Below are 22,080 nucleotides of genomic sequence, written 5' to 3'. Positions count from 1 at the left end.
TCGGGAAGATAAATATTCAACATTTGTCGCTCGCCGCATGTGGGTTAGTCTTTTTCCTATAACATCTTGGGGGGAAAAAAAAAAAAAAAAAAAGCGTTCAGCAGTAAATGAAATCCCGCAGTCAAATTTGACCTCATTAACCCATTAAAACGCGCACCTGCTAAATCTAAGTAATTAAATAAATTCAAACGCGGTGCCGTTAGCATGTCGCGGTGGGGCAATTGTTAACGTCGCACGTGTTTTTTTTTTCACACTTTAATTTACAACTTTCCCTTAACGGTACGGGTTCGATCCTCATACTTAATTTTTTTAACCCCCCCCCCCACACACACCTCCAAACACCCGGGAAACGCCGGATACCCCTCGCTAGTCTTAAATAAAACTGTTTCATTGTGTAGCGTCACACTTTACTCGTTCATAAAAATAAAACTGGAAAGAAAGAAATAAAAATCCTGGTCGGCATTTTTCATTTTTTAACAAAAGCATTTACTATCGTAACCTTTCCGTATCGACACCACTTAAAAGTCTCTTATCCTCCATCTCGCCTGGTATACACTTTTCTTCTTCGTCCAACCACAAGTCGGTCACAGCCAGCCCATTCTCGTCCTTGACTTTCTTTCTCCCGACCACGTAGTGTATTTTTTTCTTTTTTTTCCTTTTTCTTCTCGTGCACACTCCCTAATGTATATATGCGTGTTTTTCGGCTACTGCTGCTGATGATCTCTTTGCAAGCCAGTTATCCTTTACTGCTGCTGATATCTTCCCACGCGCTCATATGCGCTATTACAACTCTGTCAATCTTGTAGTGATAATGTGAATGTTCGCTGCAATGTTTGTAATGGTTGATTTTGAAGGATGGTTTGAACAGGAAGACTCCCAAAAAAGATCCCCAAAAAAGACCCTCAAAGAAGATCCTCGAAGATCCCCCAAAAATCTCCAAAGAAGATCCCCAAAGAAGATCCTCAAAGGAGATCCTCAAAGATCTTCCAAAAATACCCCAAAAAGATCCTTCAAAGATCCACAAAGAAGATTCCAAAAGATTCCCAAAGAAGATCCTCAAAGATCCCAAAAATTCCCAAAGAAGATCCCAAAAGAAGATCCCAAAAGATCTTCAAAGATCCACAAAGAAGTTCTCCAACGAAGATCCCCAAAGATTCCAAAAGATCCCCAAAGAAGATCCTTCAAAGAAGATCACTAAAGAAGATTCCAAACGATCCCTCAAAGTGACAGATAAATGCTAATACAATGATAAGATACAAAAACTATTGCTTATCTTTATTTCTTTTCTTTTTTTTTTCAGAGGGACCAGCCAATACCACCCTGATGGGTTCAAGAACAGAATGTTCCTTGCGTGGAATCAACAGCAGCCCAAACATAGAACAGTTAAATGGAGCCCTTCCGGAATCTCCTTCTTTATACAAAGTAAGTTTGCATCAAACAACGAAAGGGCTTTTACCAAATTACATCGACTTTAAGTAATTTTTGTGACTAATGGAATCCGTTACGCAGAGTTAAAACTCTAGTTGACGAATTGTGGTTAAACATGCATTAACATTTGCAAATGTATTAAACGAAAAAATAACAATATTAATTTTTAATCGTTTCAATCTTTTTCTTCATTTTGAATATTTGTCTGGAACTATTCATTATTTGGCACTTTCCGTATCATTTATTTCCCATTGAAGGAAAAATATAAAAAATAACTATGTATTATATTTTTCAAAACAATTGTTATAAGTTGTTTATTATTTCCATCACCAACTTATTTCCTTCTGAAGAGAGGATTTAAAAGAAACTTAAATGGACTGTCTTCGTCATCTCTTGTTTGTTTAATATTAAAAAAGTAGGAAAATGAATATTTTACAACACACACACACACACACAGAGTCTCTCTCTCTCTCTCTCACACACACACATATATATATGAAGAAATAAAAAAGGAACGAAATCAAACCAAAATTTCTCATATATGTGTGTGTATTTACTTTCATTGAGAGATAAAAAATACTGTACTCCCAATATTGAGCAAATATATATAAGAGAGTTTCATGATACACTGAGAAAAAATATTCCTGAAGATACTCTTTTATTATATAAATGAACGATATATATATATATATATATATATATATATATATATATAATTATTTTTTTACTATAATACTTAAATACCTACAGACACTAGTGTTTCATCCTTTCGGGATTCTTCAGTGCAGGGTGTCACGATTACTACCAGTCGAACGATTCGAACCCCGCGACACGAGACATCTCTGGCTCGATTAGCGGAGGCCGTATCCATTCGGCTGCCATTAACCGTGTGAAATAGCGTTGAATTTTAAACATTTTAATTTAAATGTTCATTACGTCAGACAGACAGTGATCAAATCGTTATACGATGATCTACGCATAAGAGCTAAATTGACCGACTTTTAATTCAACTGCAAGTGCTCAACGATAAGAAACGAATTTCTTAAAGGGGCTGTCATAATTATTTTTTTACTATAATAATTAAATACCTACATTTTTTTACATTATTTTTTTTACTATATATATATATATATATGGGGGGAATTTTAAAAAGCCAAGAGCAATGCGGAAAGGACCGGAGCCACAAGAGAAGAGAAAGGAAAAACAAACAAACCAATATACGGGTATGTTCGAATAGAGAAATGTCTAATTATTTATTTATTTATATATTTATCACTCCTCATCTCGGTCCTGGATATGACCTAAAACTATATCCGATGGTGAGACTCCACCTTACGGGCCTTGGGAAGTGTGGAGACACCCTTTAATTGCCATTGCTCCCAGGTCCACTCTGACCCGGAGTGGTAGTACCTGTTACGGTCCAAACTATGGGTTAAATAGAATCCGAGTTAAAAAACCAAATATACTCCATTAAAAATCGTTCCTCAAAATAACTGGATTCGGCATTGAATAACCTGAAAAAGGTTGATATGCCGTAAAACAAAAACAACCAACCAACCAACTTCTCATCTCATTAAATAATCATCTGCAAACCAAGTTATTGGAATGTCTGGTGTATATAAAGTCCGTTGGTGGTATGGAACTTTGAATAATTTCGGGAGAAAGTATCTCCCCTTTTCAAAAAGTAAACAAGAAGGGGGTGTACTCCCGAAATTATTCAAAGTTCCATACCACCAGCGTTGCTCGGTATTAAACGTAACGTTAAATTCCTTAAAAAATGAAGTAAAGAAACTGAGACATGTTTGAAAAAAGGTGCTTTCAAACTACTTATTATTAACATAAGTAATCTGTAATGTGAACTATTTACGCATGCGCATTCGTGAAACAGCAAATTAATAACCTCCGACGACCCTCACGTACCAATTTTTCAATTTTGACCCCTTAGCAGCCCATTTTCCAGGTGAATTTTTCCCCATGTCTGAATAAAATATCTTATCTACCAAATTTCAAATCTGTAGATAAAAAATCGTTGAGAAGTGTCCTCTTGCACACACATTCTCACTGGCCTAAAGAAGCTTTTCTCAAATTTCCTTTAAACTTTTCCTTATTATCCTGATAAAATAATAAAGTTACAAATAACTTTTATCCCTCATCTTTCATTTAATATTATTGTTTGCTCCTCCTTATAACCCTAAACCTAACCGCATTTTGAGAAACAGATCAAAATCCGATGCATCCCACGTACCCACGTACCAATTTTTCAATTTTAACCCCTTAGCAGCCATTTTTTTCTCAATGAAAACGGATTAAAAAGTGTTCCACATGTCTGAATACCCTATATACCCAATTTCAAGTCTGTAGATCAAAACTTCGTTGAGTATATATGTTGAGAAGTGTCCTTCACACACACATTCTCACTTTTATAGATATATATATAGATGATCTATTATTATACTTCCATGCGATTGGCATTAGTTATAAACAATGATGGTCCTTTATAACGTTTGAGGGTGACCTCGTGCACAATAAATCATTTATTACCTTGGTGTACGACGAAAGGGGCGAGCAAACTCCAATTATTGAAATTCTTAGCTAAATCGGATATGAGAGAGGATTAGTCATTAAGATTGAACACGGAATCATAACTGCAATAAACAAAGGGTAGTCCGAAACAAATAGAGATGGAAATATGAATGCCAGACAATAATCACAGGTTATATTAAAAACAACCACTCCCCCACCGTGCGTCTCGACTTGTCATGGCTGAGTGCATTCAGCTAAATCTAGCCTCACACACGTCCTGTCCAGCTTTACGCAATGACACTTAAGGTCTCCCACTTTGCTTTGCTCTGGTGACTCACTGACAAGCATGAATCCTATGTAACGAAATCTATATAAACTGGTGTAAAACAATTAAAAAAAACCCTCCATAATCACTTAAAGATCGAAAGTTAAACAAAATATTGGTAGAACATTACATTTTTACACGATTGGTCCAATTATTTAGATGAGTTTCTACCAATATTTTGTTTAATTCTCGATTTTTGAGTGATTATCGAGGGTCTAAATCGCTTTGACGAAACCACCATTTTCTATTCGTTCTAATTCAACAGAGTTGGTACTACTTTTGTTTTGAAGTAAATAAACACTTTAAAATAAGTTAAAATACACACAAAAAAACTTATCCAGGTAGGTAGAAGAGTAACTTATGTTGCCTTTGGTTACATTTACTTGTATTATATTGATGTTTTTTACCCCCTTTTTTTGTTTTGTTGGCTATTGTAAGGAAATGCCCAATGTTACACTACCCCCACCCCCAGGAGAATGGTATCATGCGAAAGAAAACATACTATCCCTCAAAGGAGGAGGTACTGCCTGTCAAGTTGGTCTAATAACAACAGAACGGATACTACTCCGTCAACCAACAATTTGACGCTTCTACACTATCGGAACGAAATTTCAGAAATCATAAAACTGAATTTCACATGAAAACAATGGTATCTTCGTATTTCTCGTATTTTTAAGATGATTATATCCAAAAATTACGAAAATCGATAAGGTAGAAAATTATTTATTAAAGAAAATAGAAAATAGAATTTGAAAAAAAAAAACGATCGTATTTGCTTATGTAAGACACAGGAAAGTTTTAAAAAATGAGGTAATTTTCCGTTTCGATTTATTTTATAAAACAAGATGGCTGCATTTTTTCACCTGCTAACACGATTAAAGTTTTTTTTTAATAATTTAGTAATAGTCAGGTAATTACGTCTGAATAATTTGGAAGTTAATTAGAATTGACAACAAAAATCAGTAGAAACCACTTTTTTTTATCTAAAAAGTCCATTTATCAACAACAAAATTTCGTTCTGATAGTGTAGAAGCGCCATATATTTGTATGAAATTATAGAGTTATGCCAGAAATTCTGCTTTATTTTGTACAAGAATTAGTAATATTACTTATTCAGCACTATTATATAACCTTATTAAGGATACACTGACTTAATTTCTCTGAATATAACCTTACCAGAATTATATATATATATATATATATATATATATATATATATATATATATATATATATATATATATATATAAATGGAAATAGTATTCCGACAAAATAGAGAAGAAACAAACCAAGTTATGGGTTCATCAACATTTCGTCTTTATTTCGAGACTTCCTCTGGGTGAATTCATCCAGAGGAAGTTTTGGGCATGACCTCACACAACACCAAAGCCAGCCTGATTGCCGCAATCCTCCAAGTATTCGCCGAGCTCTCGCCGGCGCTTGTGGAAAATGCATGCTTCCAGTTCCGGACCTGTATCCAGTCGGTGATTGAGACTGAATGTGGCTGCATTGAATAGATGCCAGGTCTATTACATAATAAAGTTACCTAAATTGAATTTTTCAATAAAAGTTTTAAAATAAAGTTGGAGTATTGTTTTCTTGAGGATGATATTTTTATCGTTCCACCCTGTACCGACGCATATCTTGGCTAATCAACATAAGTGATACATTTGCCGGACAAATCTCGCTGTCTGCGCAATAATGTAATTTTAAATCGAATACTCGAGTTTTTTTTTTCTTTGTTTTGTTTTTTTCGACCAAGCCCATTGTGACATCAATTCGAAAAGATATCCCCCATCAGAATAATTCAATTGTTTATTTATTCAAATGTATTGGCGGTTTTACTACACAAAGATTGGACATCCATGTTAAATATCACGTTCCACCAAAAACTTTGCGATGTAAATTATTTGTCATCCGACGGTTCTTCCATCGCTGAACACCTTATAGATAACCGTTCCCGTATCTTTAATTTCAGTGTCCACTTATTTTGAATTCTAAGTAAGTCGCACTCGTTCTCTCATTTTAAGATTCTAGGAACCGTTTACATTAAGTATTTGCGACCTTCTCTTTGTAAACAAGAGAATTTCCTTGGACCTAATAATGTGGCTTTTAACGGATTACTTTTTTATCACTTTCTTTCTCTATAATCTCCATTCGATCATATTTTTTCTCTTAAGCATAGTCCTAATCTCGTTTCAGCTCTGTTGAGCGAGGTTCGAAACCGATCAGCCCACCCTTCCAGCTTTTTATATATTAATTCATTAACTTTAAAAATGTATGCGATATGTATATAGGCATACTAAAATTTTATACCACAAATTCTCGTGGCGGTTGATAGTGGCAGGCAGGTAACGTTCCTAGCAAATGGAGTCAAAGGTAACTTTGTATCAGAGTTCGAATCTCCCGACTACTAGCAATCATGACTTCCTGGATTGATAATTGTAAAAGCATGAAACATTAGAGTTTGCAGGTATAAAATAATTATTGATATTAACCCTTATCCTCGAGTGGCCTCTGTGCCTTGATAAGTGGTGACTTCTTTGTAAAAAAAAAAGGAAGATCGCTATCATTCTAGTAATTATAGGAGCAACTCGACTTATGAAAAAAAAAATCCAAAAAACTACCTGGCAAGTATACCCGGCGAACCAAATGCAAGAGAGATTCAGGCAATTGCACTTAAAGGAGCGGTCAGAATTTTATAAAAGATCACTCAGTTGGAATATCTGAGTTAGCGACTGAATGTTTGGCATCCGGCAGGATGACCCATCACCAGCTTGAACAAACTGATGAGAAAAATAACAAAAAAGAGAGATACCATGGTCGTATTTTTATATATTTAGATACTCACCCCCTGAAAGGAACCAAGAGGGCAAATATATATATAATAAATACCAATGTGTATTTGTTCGTATGCACGTATAAATATATAAATATACATAACGTCACGCAAAAAAAGATATCGAGTAAAAAAGTGATAAGCAAAACCATTTAAAATGTTTAGGAAAAGGAAGAAAGCAAATAGCAATTCGACAACTTCTCGTCGTCTAAAATGAATTCGGAAAGATATCATTCACTCTATTTCAAAATGCTATGTCCTTGAAATAATACTTGTCTTTCTGAACCGAATGATACTTATTTCTTTTTTTTTTCTTCTTCTGTTTTAAGTTTCCGTTATGAAGTGTTTTCATTTCTCCCTTTTTTAATTTCATATTGTTTTACTTTATCAAAACATAATATATGAATGTATTAGTGCACACACAAGCGAAGCATTTTTTTTTTTCGACACTATTTGTACCTATTTACAATGCCTCCCCACGGGACAGAGTTAGACACCAGGGTCGTTTTTTTATGTGGAGAAAAGGAACAAAAATAAAAATTGTCTCAGTCGTGAAGGATTTCTCCTCCACTAACAGAGAACAAAAAATTGAAGTGCAGCATCTGTAGAACAGATACTACACTTTGAGGTATTTATTTGCTCCCCCATTGAGCAAATTAGGCACAAGGCCGATTTTTAAAGTGAGGAGTGAAGGGGAAATGGGGACCAACTCCCTGGGGAGTAGGGGAGCTGGATAGTGACAATTGGTATGAAGGGTTGCCCCTACATTGACCAAGGTCTTATATGTGGGGTCGCCCCCGCATATGGTCTTTGCTTGCAGTATCTGTCGGAACAGATAGTATTTATTTGCTCCCCCACAGAGAAAATTAGGCACAAGGCCGTTTTTAATGTGAGGTAAAAACCAGCTCCCCTAAAAGTAGGCAAAAAGGGGGCACTCTGGTTACCAAAAATAATAATTGTCCCAGTATAGAGGGTTTCCCCTCCATTGACTGGTACAAATCATCTTAAGTGCAGTATCTGCCGGAACAGATACTACACTTTGATCTTGACCCGAAGACCAACAAACTTGTTCGTATACTTGAATGTTCTGTTAACATCTCAATTTTATAACGTACTAGCAGGGTGAACCGACGTTGCCCGGGATTGAATGATGATCGACGAATCTTTCATACGCCCATATTTTATTGTAATCGAAATCAATTAAATCGCCCATTTTTCAATCAAATCGATTGATTGCCTTCTCTAGTTGAGGACTCGTTCCGGTGCATCAGGAGGAAGCTTCACATGCCTCTCGCAGTGACTTATTGCACAATATATTGCAGTCTACATTGCACTGTAGAGAACCTACTTTTAATTTTATAAAATTATTTTTTATATATAATGGCTTGCATTAAAGTTTAAGATGCAAAAGTCAAGTATCATGCTTCAATTGTACTCTAAACAGAAAATTCATTTTAACGTGCCCCGGTCATCCTAAAGAACCTACTGTTGATTTTATATGTCTGGCTTTACTGCTTGTGCGGTGATAATGGTTTGAATTTAAGTTTAAAATGAGAAGGTCCGGTATCATGGTGCAATTGTGTTTTAAACAGAAAAATTCATTTCGAACGCGCCCCTGTCATATTAAAGAACTTACTGTTCATTTTATACGTTGGGCCTTTAGGCTTGTGTGGTCATAAAACTTTTAAAATGCACTTGTGATGTTAGGCTGTATAAGGGTGTTAACTTTGGTCGAAATCACCTGTTGTTCTTTTCATCGGAATTTTTTGATTATCGATACTTGTCGAAGACATTCCGATACAAAAACCTATCTAAATTAAAAACTAGACACGTTAAGTACATTTGTTTGGAATTCCATAAAAATCAGCCTAGCTGTTTCAGAGTACATAAGGAATGAAACCGCACTCACACACACAAATTCCCTTTACCTAATGATAGAGATAGATATTAATAATGTCTGATATGTGACGAGACACTATTAATAAAATGGTTTATTTTAAATAGTTTTATTTGAAGCCGCTTGCGTTCCTGAATGAATCAAACATCCCCCTCCCAATGTGTCTCTATTTGTCATAGTTGACTGCAGATCGATACGCCTAGCAGCGCAAACAAGCTTTAATACTTAACTCCATAACATAGAAAGGCTGTCCGCTCGACGTTTACCGGTAAATCAGTTACAAACGTAACGAAACATATCTATATTACAATAGAAAAATGCAAGCATGAAAAGTAATATGGTTAAACTTAAACATGGTAAAGTAAACAACTAGTTGTTAAAACTGGAAACGAAAAGGACAATATATTTTAGTAAAAACTATAATAAATTCATAACTTAAAATATTGCAGCATTAAGAATTGATTATTTAATGTTATAAATTGAATTTAAAAAAGAAATCTTAATGCTGCAATATTTTAAGTTGTAAATTTATTATACTTTTTACTAGAATATCTTGTCCTTTTCTTTTCCAGTTTTAACAACTAGTCCTTTACTTTTCCATGTTTAAGTTTAACTGTGTGACTTTTCATTGCTTTCTAGAGACCACTGGCCGTGGGCCAGAGATTCGAATCGAGTTTCGCTTTTTTTATACCAAAAATCGAAAGCGATGTGCAGCGATCACAAAATGTAGAATTTTTAACGTTTCAAAGTCGGGCAAATTAAATAGACGGGTGACCCCTGTTCGTAACTCGTAGATATTATGATTTCGACGTGATATAAAAAGTTTAAAAAATGAGAGACGGCCTCGAGAAGCCGCCGAAAAAAAATCCTTTTGCGGACATACACGAAAAGCGAACATACATACATACACACACACATTTTCACTTTTATATATATAGATAACGTTATTATTTCAGCACGGATCAATAAGTGCACGAGTACCAAGATTTTATATACAGGCTCATTTATACTAGAAACGATCGGTCAGATTTTTGTATAGGTGATAGCTTTTTGGTGTTTTGACGAGGTGGTAGAATGTTGATAATTTACTGTTTTTAGTGATAAAGTTAAGTTTGAAAGCTAAATAAAACAGTAAACGTGTGTGAAAATATTTAACTGATAAACTCATAAACTACAGGTCACATAACACTAAAATTAACAGGAAATAATAATCGCACACCAAGGATGGTTTTCGTCAACTAATAGAGTCAGAAGAAAATACAATTCTAGAAAACGGTATTCAGTGTCTTATAAAATACACTTAAATATATTTTAATTCATGCTGATTTCTATTTATTATTATAGAAACAATTCTCTATTGAATATTATATTGTACCTAATATATAGTAATATTATGGCATATTTACGTTGATACACCGGTTCCCACTGGATCACCGAAGTTAAGCAATGTTCAAGCTGGTCAGTACTAAATGGGTGACCGTTTGGGACTTCCAGGTGCTGTATGTGCTCTCCGCTTATCTCGGCATTGTTTCCAGTCGTCCTGGAACTCAAGCAATGCCGATTCAGGAGAGGTGTGGGGTGAGTGATTGTGCAACCTTTGCCTCACAATTACACGCACAGCTACCCCTACAGGGGGTATTCCTTGTCTTTCGAGACTGAACGGAGGCGTCGAATATAGTACTAATTTTAAGATTTTAACAAAAATGGCTGGGGTGTCATCAGCTAGAATCGAAACTAAAACATTTACCGTTTCAGCTGCATTTCCTCTGGCTTCAGCTGTCGGAAGATAGACAAGAAAATTGTAAAATTAAACTACCTCAAGCTATGAATTAATTTACGCATATGCAAAAGTAATAGAAATATGTCGGCAAGTTGAAATGAACATTTTGCATTTTAACTTACCTACATATTTCTGTGCGCGTTATCCATCCATCCAAACAAAGATTTTACTCGTCATAAACCGTTCTTGGTGTGTGATTAATATTTCCTGTTAATTTTAGTGTTATGTGACTAGTTGTTTAAGAGTTTATCGGTTAAATATTTTCACATCGGCACACACATACATGCTTACATTCTCTGCAATGCTTTTCAACCAGGGTTCCACGGAACCATAGGTTTTCGCCTGTACAGACCAGGGGTTCCACAATTTCTAAATGAGAACAAGAAACAAATAAACAAAATGTTAAATTCAATTTTGAAAATCTATTTTATCATTAGATGCATAATTTTAAAATATATTGTTTAAATATGCTAAATTTTACATAATTAAACCCGATACATTTACAAAATTAATTTGTCTTGCCACTATAAAGGTTTGCTTTTATATATTCTTATTATTATTAGGAATATGACAACAGCATATTCTTTTCTTTGTTTGACTCTCGAGTATATACCCGACACAGTTAACCACAGTTAATCAACCGAGAACCACATCACTCTATATAAAAGCATATAAGATATCAACGGATACGTACTCGAGAGTAAAAAAAAAATTGAAAAGAACATGCTGTTGTCCTAGCCCAAAAGAATCGCATTAAAAATCATAAGAGTATTTTCATTCCATTTTATTTTTTAAATGCTGGGGTTTTTTGGTTATTTTTTTTTATTGTAAGAGCCAGGTACGTCCAAGGATGGAGTATTACTGTCACATCCGAACAGGAGCTGCTAGGAAGACTTATCCTGCCTTGACAGAGGTCAGCAGAATAGACTTCGTAGCCTAGTGGGGGATGCCCTTTTCTCTTTCCTGCAACCTCTTTTTCACAGAAAAGACGTTGCTAGCTTGTCTCTGTTTTATCGTTATTTTCATGGGAAGTGATCGTCTGAGCGCCAATCTATGGTTCCTTTCTTGCCAAACATTCACGAGAAACAATCGTTTGGCTGTAAACACTATCAATAATTTCCCTCACTGTGCCTAAACCTAAACGTAGAATTCATGAACAAAGCTTCTTTCTAAGAACTGCACACCTGTGGAACTCGCTTCCGTTTAACTGCTTTCCAGCTTACTACAATATAGTCGTCTTCAAGTTGAATATAAACAAGTTCTTGATGAGCCGTTCTCCTCAAGTAATCCAATTTTACCAAATTTACATTTCTAACTATTACTATGCTATTGTCCTTTTGACCACTGTACACTCTTTAACGCTTATCCTCGAGTGGCCTCTGGGCCTTGATAAGTAGTGATTCCTCTGCAAAAAAAAAAAAAAAAAAAAAAATCAGTCAGTGGAATGTTTCCATGGGGTCTCGCTCCAGCAAAAAGATTGAAACGCACTGATTTGTTTTATTTATATAAATTAAAAATCGGATATGCTTATTTAAAGATTTATGGATATACTCTCACTTATTATCGTACTGATTAATATTGCATTTAGTTTCAATTTTTGTATAAACATGCCTGCACCTTCAGTGGCCAAAACATCAGATGTTTCAAATCGATTGTTATTAAAGATTCTTTTTTGCAGTTAAACGAACAGTTCATGCGAAAATTGCCGAGTGGTTCCGAAGTGGCCAATATTTTGGTTGGTGAGGTGGACGCACTCAAGTATCAAGTCACCGCCTTCATCCGATTGAGAGTGCCGAAACTGCTGGACATGGCCGAGGTGCCCCTGCCGACTCGGTTCATCTTTCTCTGCGTCGGACCCACGGGTAGTCAAGGCAAGCTTTACGAGATCGGTCGATCCATTTCTACAATTATGGTGGATGAGGTAAGTGTTCAGTTCATTATATTTTCAAACAATCAAATTAATTATAGAATTTTCTTTTCCTTACGAGTTTGTCCGATACTATGGCGGAGTCTGCAATGATGAAAATCTATATCTAACTAGCAGGCGCTCTCAGCGTTGACGGTCGTAAAATATGCTTAAATATGATATTTTAATTTTTAAGCGGATTTCGTATTTATTAATATAGAGTCAATTATTTCATATCATATTGTATTCAATATACAGTCATGATTTCAAAACTAAGAAAAAAAAATATGATTTGAATGCCACCAGCTAGAATCGAAATCGAAACCAAGACATAGCTTCATAGTTGAAACTATGTCAAAAAAGATTATTTGTACGCAATATGGTTGGACTGTGGAAAGGGGTGTGAATTTCATTAAATACAAGCTGGTTTCCATGACAACAATGTTTTTGATAGACAAGACGCAAGCAAGGATGGTCGGACGGATGGTCCACAGAATTTAGTAAAAAAAAAAAACCGAAAAGATTCGGTAAGCAGATAAAATGGACAGGGTTCAAAAGAGAATCGCCAACCTAATAGGTCCCGAACTGTCAGCTAGGCTTCAACCTCTGTCCCATCGATGAAATCTTGCATCTCTCTGCCTGTTCTACAAGTATTTTAATGGTAGATGCTCCAACGAACTATAAGTTCTTGTACTCCCTCGGCGTGAATATCCCCGACAAAACCAACAAGCAGCAAAATTCCACCCACTCTACACAGTAGAGATCCCTAGATGTAACAAATCCTTCTATTCTAATAGTTTCTTCCACAGGACTGTTAGTCTTTGGAACTCCCTTCTGGCTTCCCGCGTCCCCAACTGTACTGACATGCAGAAGTTCAAGTGTAATGTAAACAGACATCTTGCTGCTCAACTTCCTACATAGTGTCCCTAACATTTATGTCCCCGATAGTAGTCCCCTACCTCAAAGTGGCACTGTGCCTTTTTTGGGGTGAAAATGTGATAAAAAATAACTTTATGCAAGGTATTCCATAAAACCTTATCCATAGCTATACCACATGATACGGTACCTTGTCGCCAGATTCTGCGGAGGATATATATTGCTTGCCGTTCGTACCTAATTAGCCGCAGTGGTTATGGTGACTAGATAGCTGCCACATTTAAGTTGTAGTAGGAAGACGAGTTCTTGCTGGGAATGTCTCACACGGCAATCGAGCCTTAGTTGAGCATCTTAAATGTAAATATAGATACAACAGAGAAAGTCTAGCAGCATCACTGGCTAGACGCACTCCTGAGTTTGCAAATTAATTATGAGATTTTTTTTTTTTTTAATAAAATAAAACAAAACCGAGAAAATTGTGGTCGAGGTAAATAAAAAGATGAAAGAAAAAATAAAACTGAGATTACAGCAAACATCGAAAATGAGTGCAGCATGGGTTCCATTTTATTGTAGTGCTGCTTGTTGTAACTTTAGCACAGATAACACGAACTGGAATAAATACAGAAGATTCTACAAAAAAAATGTCCGTTTGAATATGGTTGAATACCCTCTCAGTTTGGCTTCCCAATGTCACCTACTGTCACTCCCTTTTTTATACTACTATATACAACACACCGAAACATCATATCAATTGAATTAAGCCGATTTCATAATAAAAGATATTTCAGTTACTAGCCAATAATATGTTAGGGCCAGGGATATGGTTTACTAATCGAAGATACGTTTGTATATGCTTATTGCTTTGAATGAAATTTTCAAGTGCTTCAAATAGCAAACTATAGGAAACAATAACCAGCTGCCAAAGCCAACTAGCTTCTTCTATCTATTCTATCCTCTATCGTCTAATATTAATAAAATAGAGACGATTTTCAATACATAACAATTAAACGACCCGGATGTACGCGTGACACAGAAAATAACACACGCGCTATCGTATTAACATGTTGACCAGCGAGACCTGTGGAAATTCCACAGGGGACTCATTCACATGTAATATATTGGTGTTGGCATTCTGTAGATGTTCAGTGTAAATGGAGACGCTCTGATATTATTTTAACTTTTTTGTTAAAACTGCAAAAGTATTTATCTAAGCTAGCACGAACGCCAGGTAAAGCCCGGTCATGAAGTACGCTTAAATATGATATTTTAATTCTTGCAAATTTCGTATATATTATTATAGAGTTAACGTTTTATCGATTTTTATATATTATGAAGTTACGATTTCAAAAATAAAAAAATATATATTCATAAAACTTGGGTGCATTAGCTTGAATCGAAACCGAAATAAAAACATGAATATATATATATATATATATATATATATATATATATATATATATATATATATATATATATATATAAAACTTGAGTTCCTTCAGCCATAATCAAAACCGAAACCAAAACTAATAAAGAATTCTTGATAAAATTATTTATAAAAAAAAATAGATAATTTAAGTGCTATCAGCTATAGTCGAAACTGAAATGAAAACTTTTGAAGAATTCTTAGTAAAATTATTTATGACAAGAAATAGAAGAACATAACAAACGACCCGGATGTAAGCGTGACACACAAAAGAACATATCGTATTAATATATAGATGCACAAATAAACACAAATTTAACGATTTTTAATCATCATTTTTGTATAAAACATTAATTCTGAGTCAATGGGCTATAACTTTTGCTTATTTTTAACTTACTCAAAAGTCTAGTTACTGTTTTAATTCCTTCTTTTTAATCTAGGTATTTGGTGAGGTTGCCTACAAAGCTCGAGGTAGACAAGACCTTCTGGCAGGTATTGATGAATTTTTGGACCAAGTAACAGTGCTACCACCTGGAGAATGGGACCCGAATATCCGAATTGAACCCCCGGCTGCTGTGCCCTCTCAGGTAAAATCAACTATCAACCTTGATCTATCTCCCAAGGTGACTCATTTACTCTTTCCCCGCATTCGTTTTATTTTAAGAAGTACACAATGGTGGAAGTAAGAATTTTTTTTTTTAACTATCAGATATTGAGTGACTAAGACAAATATTAATTAGCAACAGAATGTTGAGGTGGGAGAGGGATTGGTGTAATTCAGTCAGCCACATCGAGATCATATGATATCGACTATATTGAAATGATTTACGCAGTATGAACTTTCAATTCACCTATAGTTGTTTAATATAATAGTTAAAGTGTTCTTTGATGGGTCAGTAAACCAGGGTTCAATCCTTGGTTAAGGCCTACTAAAAACTAAAGCGAATAATTTACTTATTTTTTTGAATTTTTTTAGATGAGGATTGATAATTTGCATTATTTGGATTCTTCAGACTACTGTTCTCATCTTGAGTGTTATTTTCACAACGTTTCGGTCGATGTAATCTCCAAACAGCCTCAAGCGTATCTTGTCAAACTGGGGAATCTCCTTGTCTAACTCGGGAATCTGCATGGCATTTCAAACAGAACTCTTATTTTATTTAATGCACCTGTGGCATAACGGATAAAGTACTTAGTAAAATTCAATACTAAGTGACATTCTTCTGTAGGTTGAAGGTTCAATCCCCAGTGCAGTCGATACTAAGTATACGATAGCGAATTACTTAAGACTTCTACCCGGTCATGGCTGACAGAATGAGAACATACTACCTCTATGAATTAAATAAAAAGCTCTGTTCGAAATTCTGTGCAGATTCTCGAGTTCGACAGGATACACCTGAAGAATGTCGGGGGTTATATCAATCGAAATGTAAGAATCACATTCAAGATGAGAATAGTAGTCCGAATAATGCAAACAATACAAACTAGTATGGCTATCCAGCGTTGCCCGTGTGGAGAGAGGTGGTCTATTAAGGCTATTGAGCAACCCCCAGTCCTGAAAAAAAATAATAAATGAAAATAGCAGTGAGTACTTGTGCGAGCAAAAAAAAAAAAAAAAAAAAAGCCAGTAATGCGAAAGAGAAAAAGGAGGCAAACAAAGCAAGCACGCTAGCTGTCATGGCCACACCGACTTATGACGTCATAAAATAAGGTTTTATAAACGTACATTGAGATTGCTTGGCATATGACTTGCAAAATTGTCGATGCAAAAACTGACCCCTCACAAAAAACGATCGAGTTGACCAGGACAGAATGAGTCTTTTTGGCCAATCTTTAGATATTTTTTCATTTGAGAGATCGGTCATTCGCACGATACTGATTTTGTCACGGATTTGAGTCTGTCAAAACTTTTTGGCAGACATGCAAATAGACACACGCACACACAAACTAACACACATTTTTCCCTTTTATATATAAGATGGTATTTGATGCCCCATTAAGATCTGGGGTTAGGGTTAGTGAAATATTCCAAGAAACGGAGTAATTCTTTTCCCTATACATCCGTGTACTAAAACAATTTAATCTAAGCCAATAAAACTAAGTTCGAGATAAATGATTTTACTTTATGTAACACGTTACATTTATTCAATTAATAATCCAACTTCTCGTTTGTTTGATGATACATGGAAATCAAACTTAACCAGTGGATGATTGAAGACATGTGTTGCATGGAGAGAAATAATTTGAGAATGATACGATGGGTTGTAATGTGAAACTTAAAGATAGGCTTAGTTCTGATGATTTCGCAAGATGTTTGTTCGTTTGTTTTGTAGGATTTTATGGCATGCTCTCCCTTTGGGTCATTTTATGCTGATTATCTAGGAGTGATATGTCCTTTTTTTAAGTTTTTGATAAAGGTTAATTTGTTTAAGGTATGAAAGTATAGTGTGGGTTTTTTTTTATTTCGAATAGATCTTTAATATATATTATTTTAATTGGAATTCATTATTGAGATGAATGCCGCAGTTGATAGGGACGTTAAATCTCTACGGTTCCAGATGAGCATTGTCTGAAGATAGCAGTTTCAATCCTACTCAAAGCCGGCCAGAGTCTTACTTGGCCAAAACGTGGTGAGACGACAACTATGGATGGCAGTGATTGCTGAGAATGCAGTTAGGAGATTCGAAGTTCCTATCCGTCGTGGTTACCACCTGACGAAGGCCAGGGGAATAGTTGGCCGAAACGTCGTGAAACAACAACTAATAAAGATAAGAATAAATTTTTTTTTTTAATAAAGATAAGAATAATTTTCTTTTTTTTTTTTTTTTTTACAAGGGTGTCACCACTTATCAAGGCCCAGAGGCCACTCGAGGATAAGGGTTAATAAGTATACATTAGTCATTGTGATTTTAGCATAGTAAACAGTGGGAATTTAGAAACTTGGATTACTTAGGGGGACGATTCAATTAGAACTTGTTCACATTGGACTTTTTCTTTTTTTTTTTTTTCATAGGTATCAACTCATTATCAAGGCCAAGAGGCCACTCAAGGATAAGGGTTAAAGAGTGTACAGTAGAAATTGGACAATATAATAATCATTAGTAATGAAAATTTGTTAAATTTGATAACTTATATGGAATGGCTCATCAAGAACTTATTTACGTTAGACTTGAAGACAACCATATTGTAGTCAGCCGGAAAGCAGGAAAACGGAAGACAATTCCACAGGCGTGCAGTTCTAATAAAAAAGTTTTGTTCATGGAATCTACGTTTAGGTTTAGGCACAGATAAAGAGTGGGGGGAATTATTGATAGTGTTTACAGCTAGACGAGTGTTTCTTGTGAAAGTTTTGAGAGGGGAGACCATAGATTGAAGCTCAGTCGAACACTTTCCATGAAAATAACGATACATCAGAGACAAACTCGCAACATCTCTTCTGTGAGATAGAGGTTGCAAGGAAGAGAAAAGGACATCTCCTACGAGGCTACGAAGTCTAAATTAATATAGATATTTAATGTTTTGTTTTTTACTTTATATAAACTATTTCTCATTGTTATAAAGCCAATGCACTCAAGTAGAATGTGTTTAATCGTGAGTGAAGTTTGACATGGTATACAAATGGGTTGGTTTTCTTTTCTCAAAAGATATGAGTGGGTTAAATGAGTATGTTCAATTTTTATTCTTTTTAGTATGACTTCTTTTCTGTTTGGTTTGGTAGGGTTTTTTTTCCTGCTTTTTAATTTTTGGCATTATTTCGTATAATATTTTGCTGTGAAATTTATTCCAATAAGTTTTACATTGTTCCATTGTGTATGAATTGATATGTTTTTTTTAAGATCTGAGCAAGGGATTTGGAAATTTGTATCAGTTGAGATGTTTACGGCAGTTCTTGCTGCTGATTCAGCTAATTCGTTTCCTTGGATACCGGTATGGTTTGGTATTCAGTAGAACATAATTTCTTTTTGACTATTTAATTGTGTTACTTTGTGGAGTCTGGGGAGTCTAGGGAGACATGTTCAGAATAGGAGACTTCGATGGTAAGGCCAGGTTGCAAGAATGGATGAGAGTTCTTAGGTTAGCAGATCTAGAACAGTTGAGGTAGCAGGTTCAGTTCGTTGGAAAAGACAAATGAAAAGAAGGTGATACGGGTAGCCTTGAAAGAAAGAAGGATAAATAAAACCTGGTCATAGGTTTGAAGGCAAGTTCTAAAAGTCGTCCAACACATGCCAGCAACCGTTAAACGGATAATGATGATGATGATGATGATGATGTATGCCGTACGTGTGATTATCTGCCGACCTCATGCTAGGATACTGCATAATCACGTTGACACACCGATTCCCCTCAGATCACCGAAGTTAGGCAACGTTGAGCCTGGCCAATACTAAAATGGGTAACCATTTAGTAATACCAGGTGCTGCATGCGCTGAGAGCCTGGAGAGGGATTGGCACTGCCAGGTTATTCTTGCCCAAGGCATGTTGCATGAAATAATGCAGTGCCCCCACGACCCCGAAGGGTTAAGAGACACGTCCGCCTATTATGATAAGAAGGCTGATTGTTAATATACAGTAATAAGTGGATTTTACATTGATACTTATATTGTGACAATTCACGCAAAATCTTGAATTCTTTGCTGAAATGCTTGGACGTAGATGAGTCGAATTTCTATTGGTCAGGTGACCAATTGTGGTAATGAATTAATGAAAGAAGTCATCATCTACATAAACTGACTGTCAGTTGAGAGATGAATAACTGTACGAGAGGATTTAGAATGGTCGATGGAAAGAGGACCAAGTTTGGATACTTCCGTAACACTTTACCTTTTCCTATACTTTTTTAAATTTCTTTACTGCGTTTCTGATTCTCGGAAGATGATACCAAATTCGGCGCGATTGGCCACAGCACTGGTGCCCATCTCAAATCCACCCATTAATAAATCATACCAATCAACCTTCCTCTCATCGTACACACACACACTCAACCTCTAACGAAGAGTCAGATATGTCTTAAGATGGAGTACTGCTGTCACATTTGCTTCTAGCATATGAAATGATGTTTCAGGCATTCTACGAAGTGCACCTGCAAAACGTCTGGGGTGCACCAGTGTACTTAGGTGCACAGTTTAAGAACCACTCCCTGAGTGTGATAGCAGTACTCCATGTGTGTATGCTATGATTGGTCCGAATGATAAAAAGAAAGGTTGATTGGTGAGATTCATTATGAATTGATTTGAGATGAACAGTGGTGCTATGGTCATTCATACCAAGTTTTGTATCGTATTCTGACAGTCAGGGACACAATAAAGAAATTTAAAGGTAAATAAATACTCATTATAGAAAAGGCAAATAAATACTCAGTATAGAAAAGGTTGATAAATACTCAATATAAAAAGTTTTAAAGATACTAAATATAGGAAAGGTAAATAAATACCCAGTATAGAAAAGACAAATAAATGCTCAATATAAAAAAAGACACAAATACATACTCAATCTAGAAAAGGAAAGCAAATATGCAATATAGAAAAGCAAATAAATACTCAATATAGAAAATAAATACTCAATAAAGAACGATAAAAAAGACTCAATATAGAAAACTCAGACAAAGACTAAATATAGAAAAGGAAAATAAATGCTCAATTTGTACTCAGTATTAGAAAAATTAAATAAATACTTAATATAGAAAAAACAAAACAAATACATACTTAAAAAGACAATTAAATACTCAATATAGAAAACAATAAATAAATAATCAATATAAAACAAATAAGTACTCAATATATAAAAGTTAAATAAATACTGAATTTAGAAAATTTAAATACATATGCAAAAACAAATAAATACTAAATATAGAAAAAAAATACTCAATAGAGAAAAAACAAAACAAATATATACTCAATATAGAAAAGGCAAAAAATACTAATATAGAAAAGTATAATACTCAATATAGAAACGTTAAATACTCAATATAGAAAAGCAAATAAATACTCAATATAGAACAGTTAAATGCTAAATATACAAAAAGCAAAGATATACTCCATTTTAAAAAGGTAATTAAATACTATATATAGAATACGTAAATAAATACTCAATATAGAAAAGTCAAATGTATAATCAATATAGACTTACTAAAAATTTTATTCTTTTTTTTTTTCCACCCAGGGAGCCCGGAAATCGATTAAGCCTCCAAATGAAGCCAACAAAGAAGAAGAAGAGGAAGAAGATTCTCATGTTGATCCAACCTTAGTCAGAACAGGAAGGTAAGATCAAAATATTTCAGAATTGATGGTTTGTAAAAGGGGGGAAGTGATGACTTACATAGCTGCGAGATGATTTGACAAACGCATTACGTTTATTGCCTTATTTTCTATTTACTAACTAACCTGGGTGCTCGGCGTGCCCGGGTGTTCAGAGGTGTGTGTTGAGCAAAAGAAAAAAAAAGTGGTAGTAGCAGGCAGGCTCGAACCCGTACTGTGAGGGAGAAAAAGAACGTGAAAAAAAAACAAAAAAACGTGAGGTCTTTGCCATTTCGTCCATCGCCAAACCGGAAGTGTCGAAGGTTTAAATTAAGGTCAGTCAATCAAAAAAGAGGCGATGACAATCGAAAATATCGGCGAAAAAAAGCAACACCTCCTTGTGGAAAAGTGCTCAGTTGAGGGTGAAAGAATTAATGTTTTCAGTCCATTTTTCGATATTTGTTGTCCGAAGGGTCGAGCTTCAAAATGATACTGATTTTGTGAAAATCTGTCGCCTCTGTCGATAGTTTTAGGCAGACATACAAACATATACATAAATTTAAACAGACATTATAGATGGATCCCCATTCGCCATTCATGTATTGATGTAAGGAGCTAAAAAAAATACTACTTCAACTTATAAATTTAGCAAACGATAATTGTTAGATAGACTTCGAACCAGAAAACAGCAATTCTTCCCCCTTTGTCAAAAATGGAATATGAGGACTAAAATACACACAAAGAGAAGCGAGAGTTACAAGGTCGTCGAAAGTAAACGTAATGCGCACTTTATACTTCTTAGTAAACTTTAGAAAACGACCTTTGGTAGTGGAAAACATTTAATGCCGTAA

The 22,080-nt window shown here is 35.0% G+C and overlaps 1 protein-coding gene across 1 annotated transcript in view; it reads left to right on the top strand.

Annotated features, from left to right (window-relative positions):
• The window catches only part of LOC145247302 (electroneutral sodium bicarbonate exchanger 1-like), a 252,873-nt gene that overhangs the window by 180,737 nt on the left and 50,056 nt on the right, over positions 1-22,080 (top strand). The window contains exons 6-9 of the mRNA XM_080108923.1: positions 1,301-1,422; positions 12,470-12,712; positions 15,437-15,583; positions 21,156-21,253. Of these exons, the coding sequence (XP_079965049.1) occupies positions 1,301-1,422; positions 12,470-12,712; positions 15,437-15,583; positions 21,156-21,253 (610 nt within the window). The remainder of the gene's footprint in view (positions 1-1,300; positions 1,423-12,469; positions 12,713-15,436; positions 15,584-21,155; positions 21,254-22,080) is intronic.

The sequence above is a fragment of the Euprymna scolopes genome, chromosome 25, assembly GCF_053919585.1.
Source record: "Euprymna scolopes isolate OS-2025 chromosome 25, ASM5391958v1, whole genome shotgun sequence".
Lineage (NCBI taxonomy): Eukaryota > Metazoa > Mollusca > Cephalopoda > Sepiida > Sepiolidae > Euprymna > Euprymna scolopes.
Note: the sequence above shows the minus strand (reverse complement) of the source record. Positions and strands in the feature narration are given on the sequence as shown.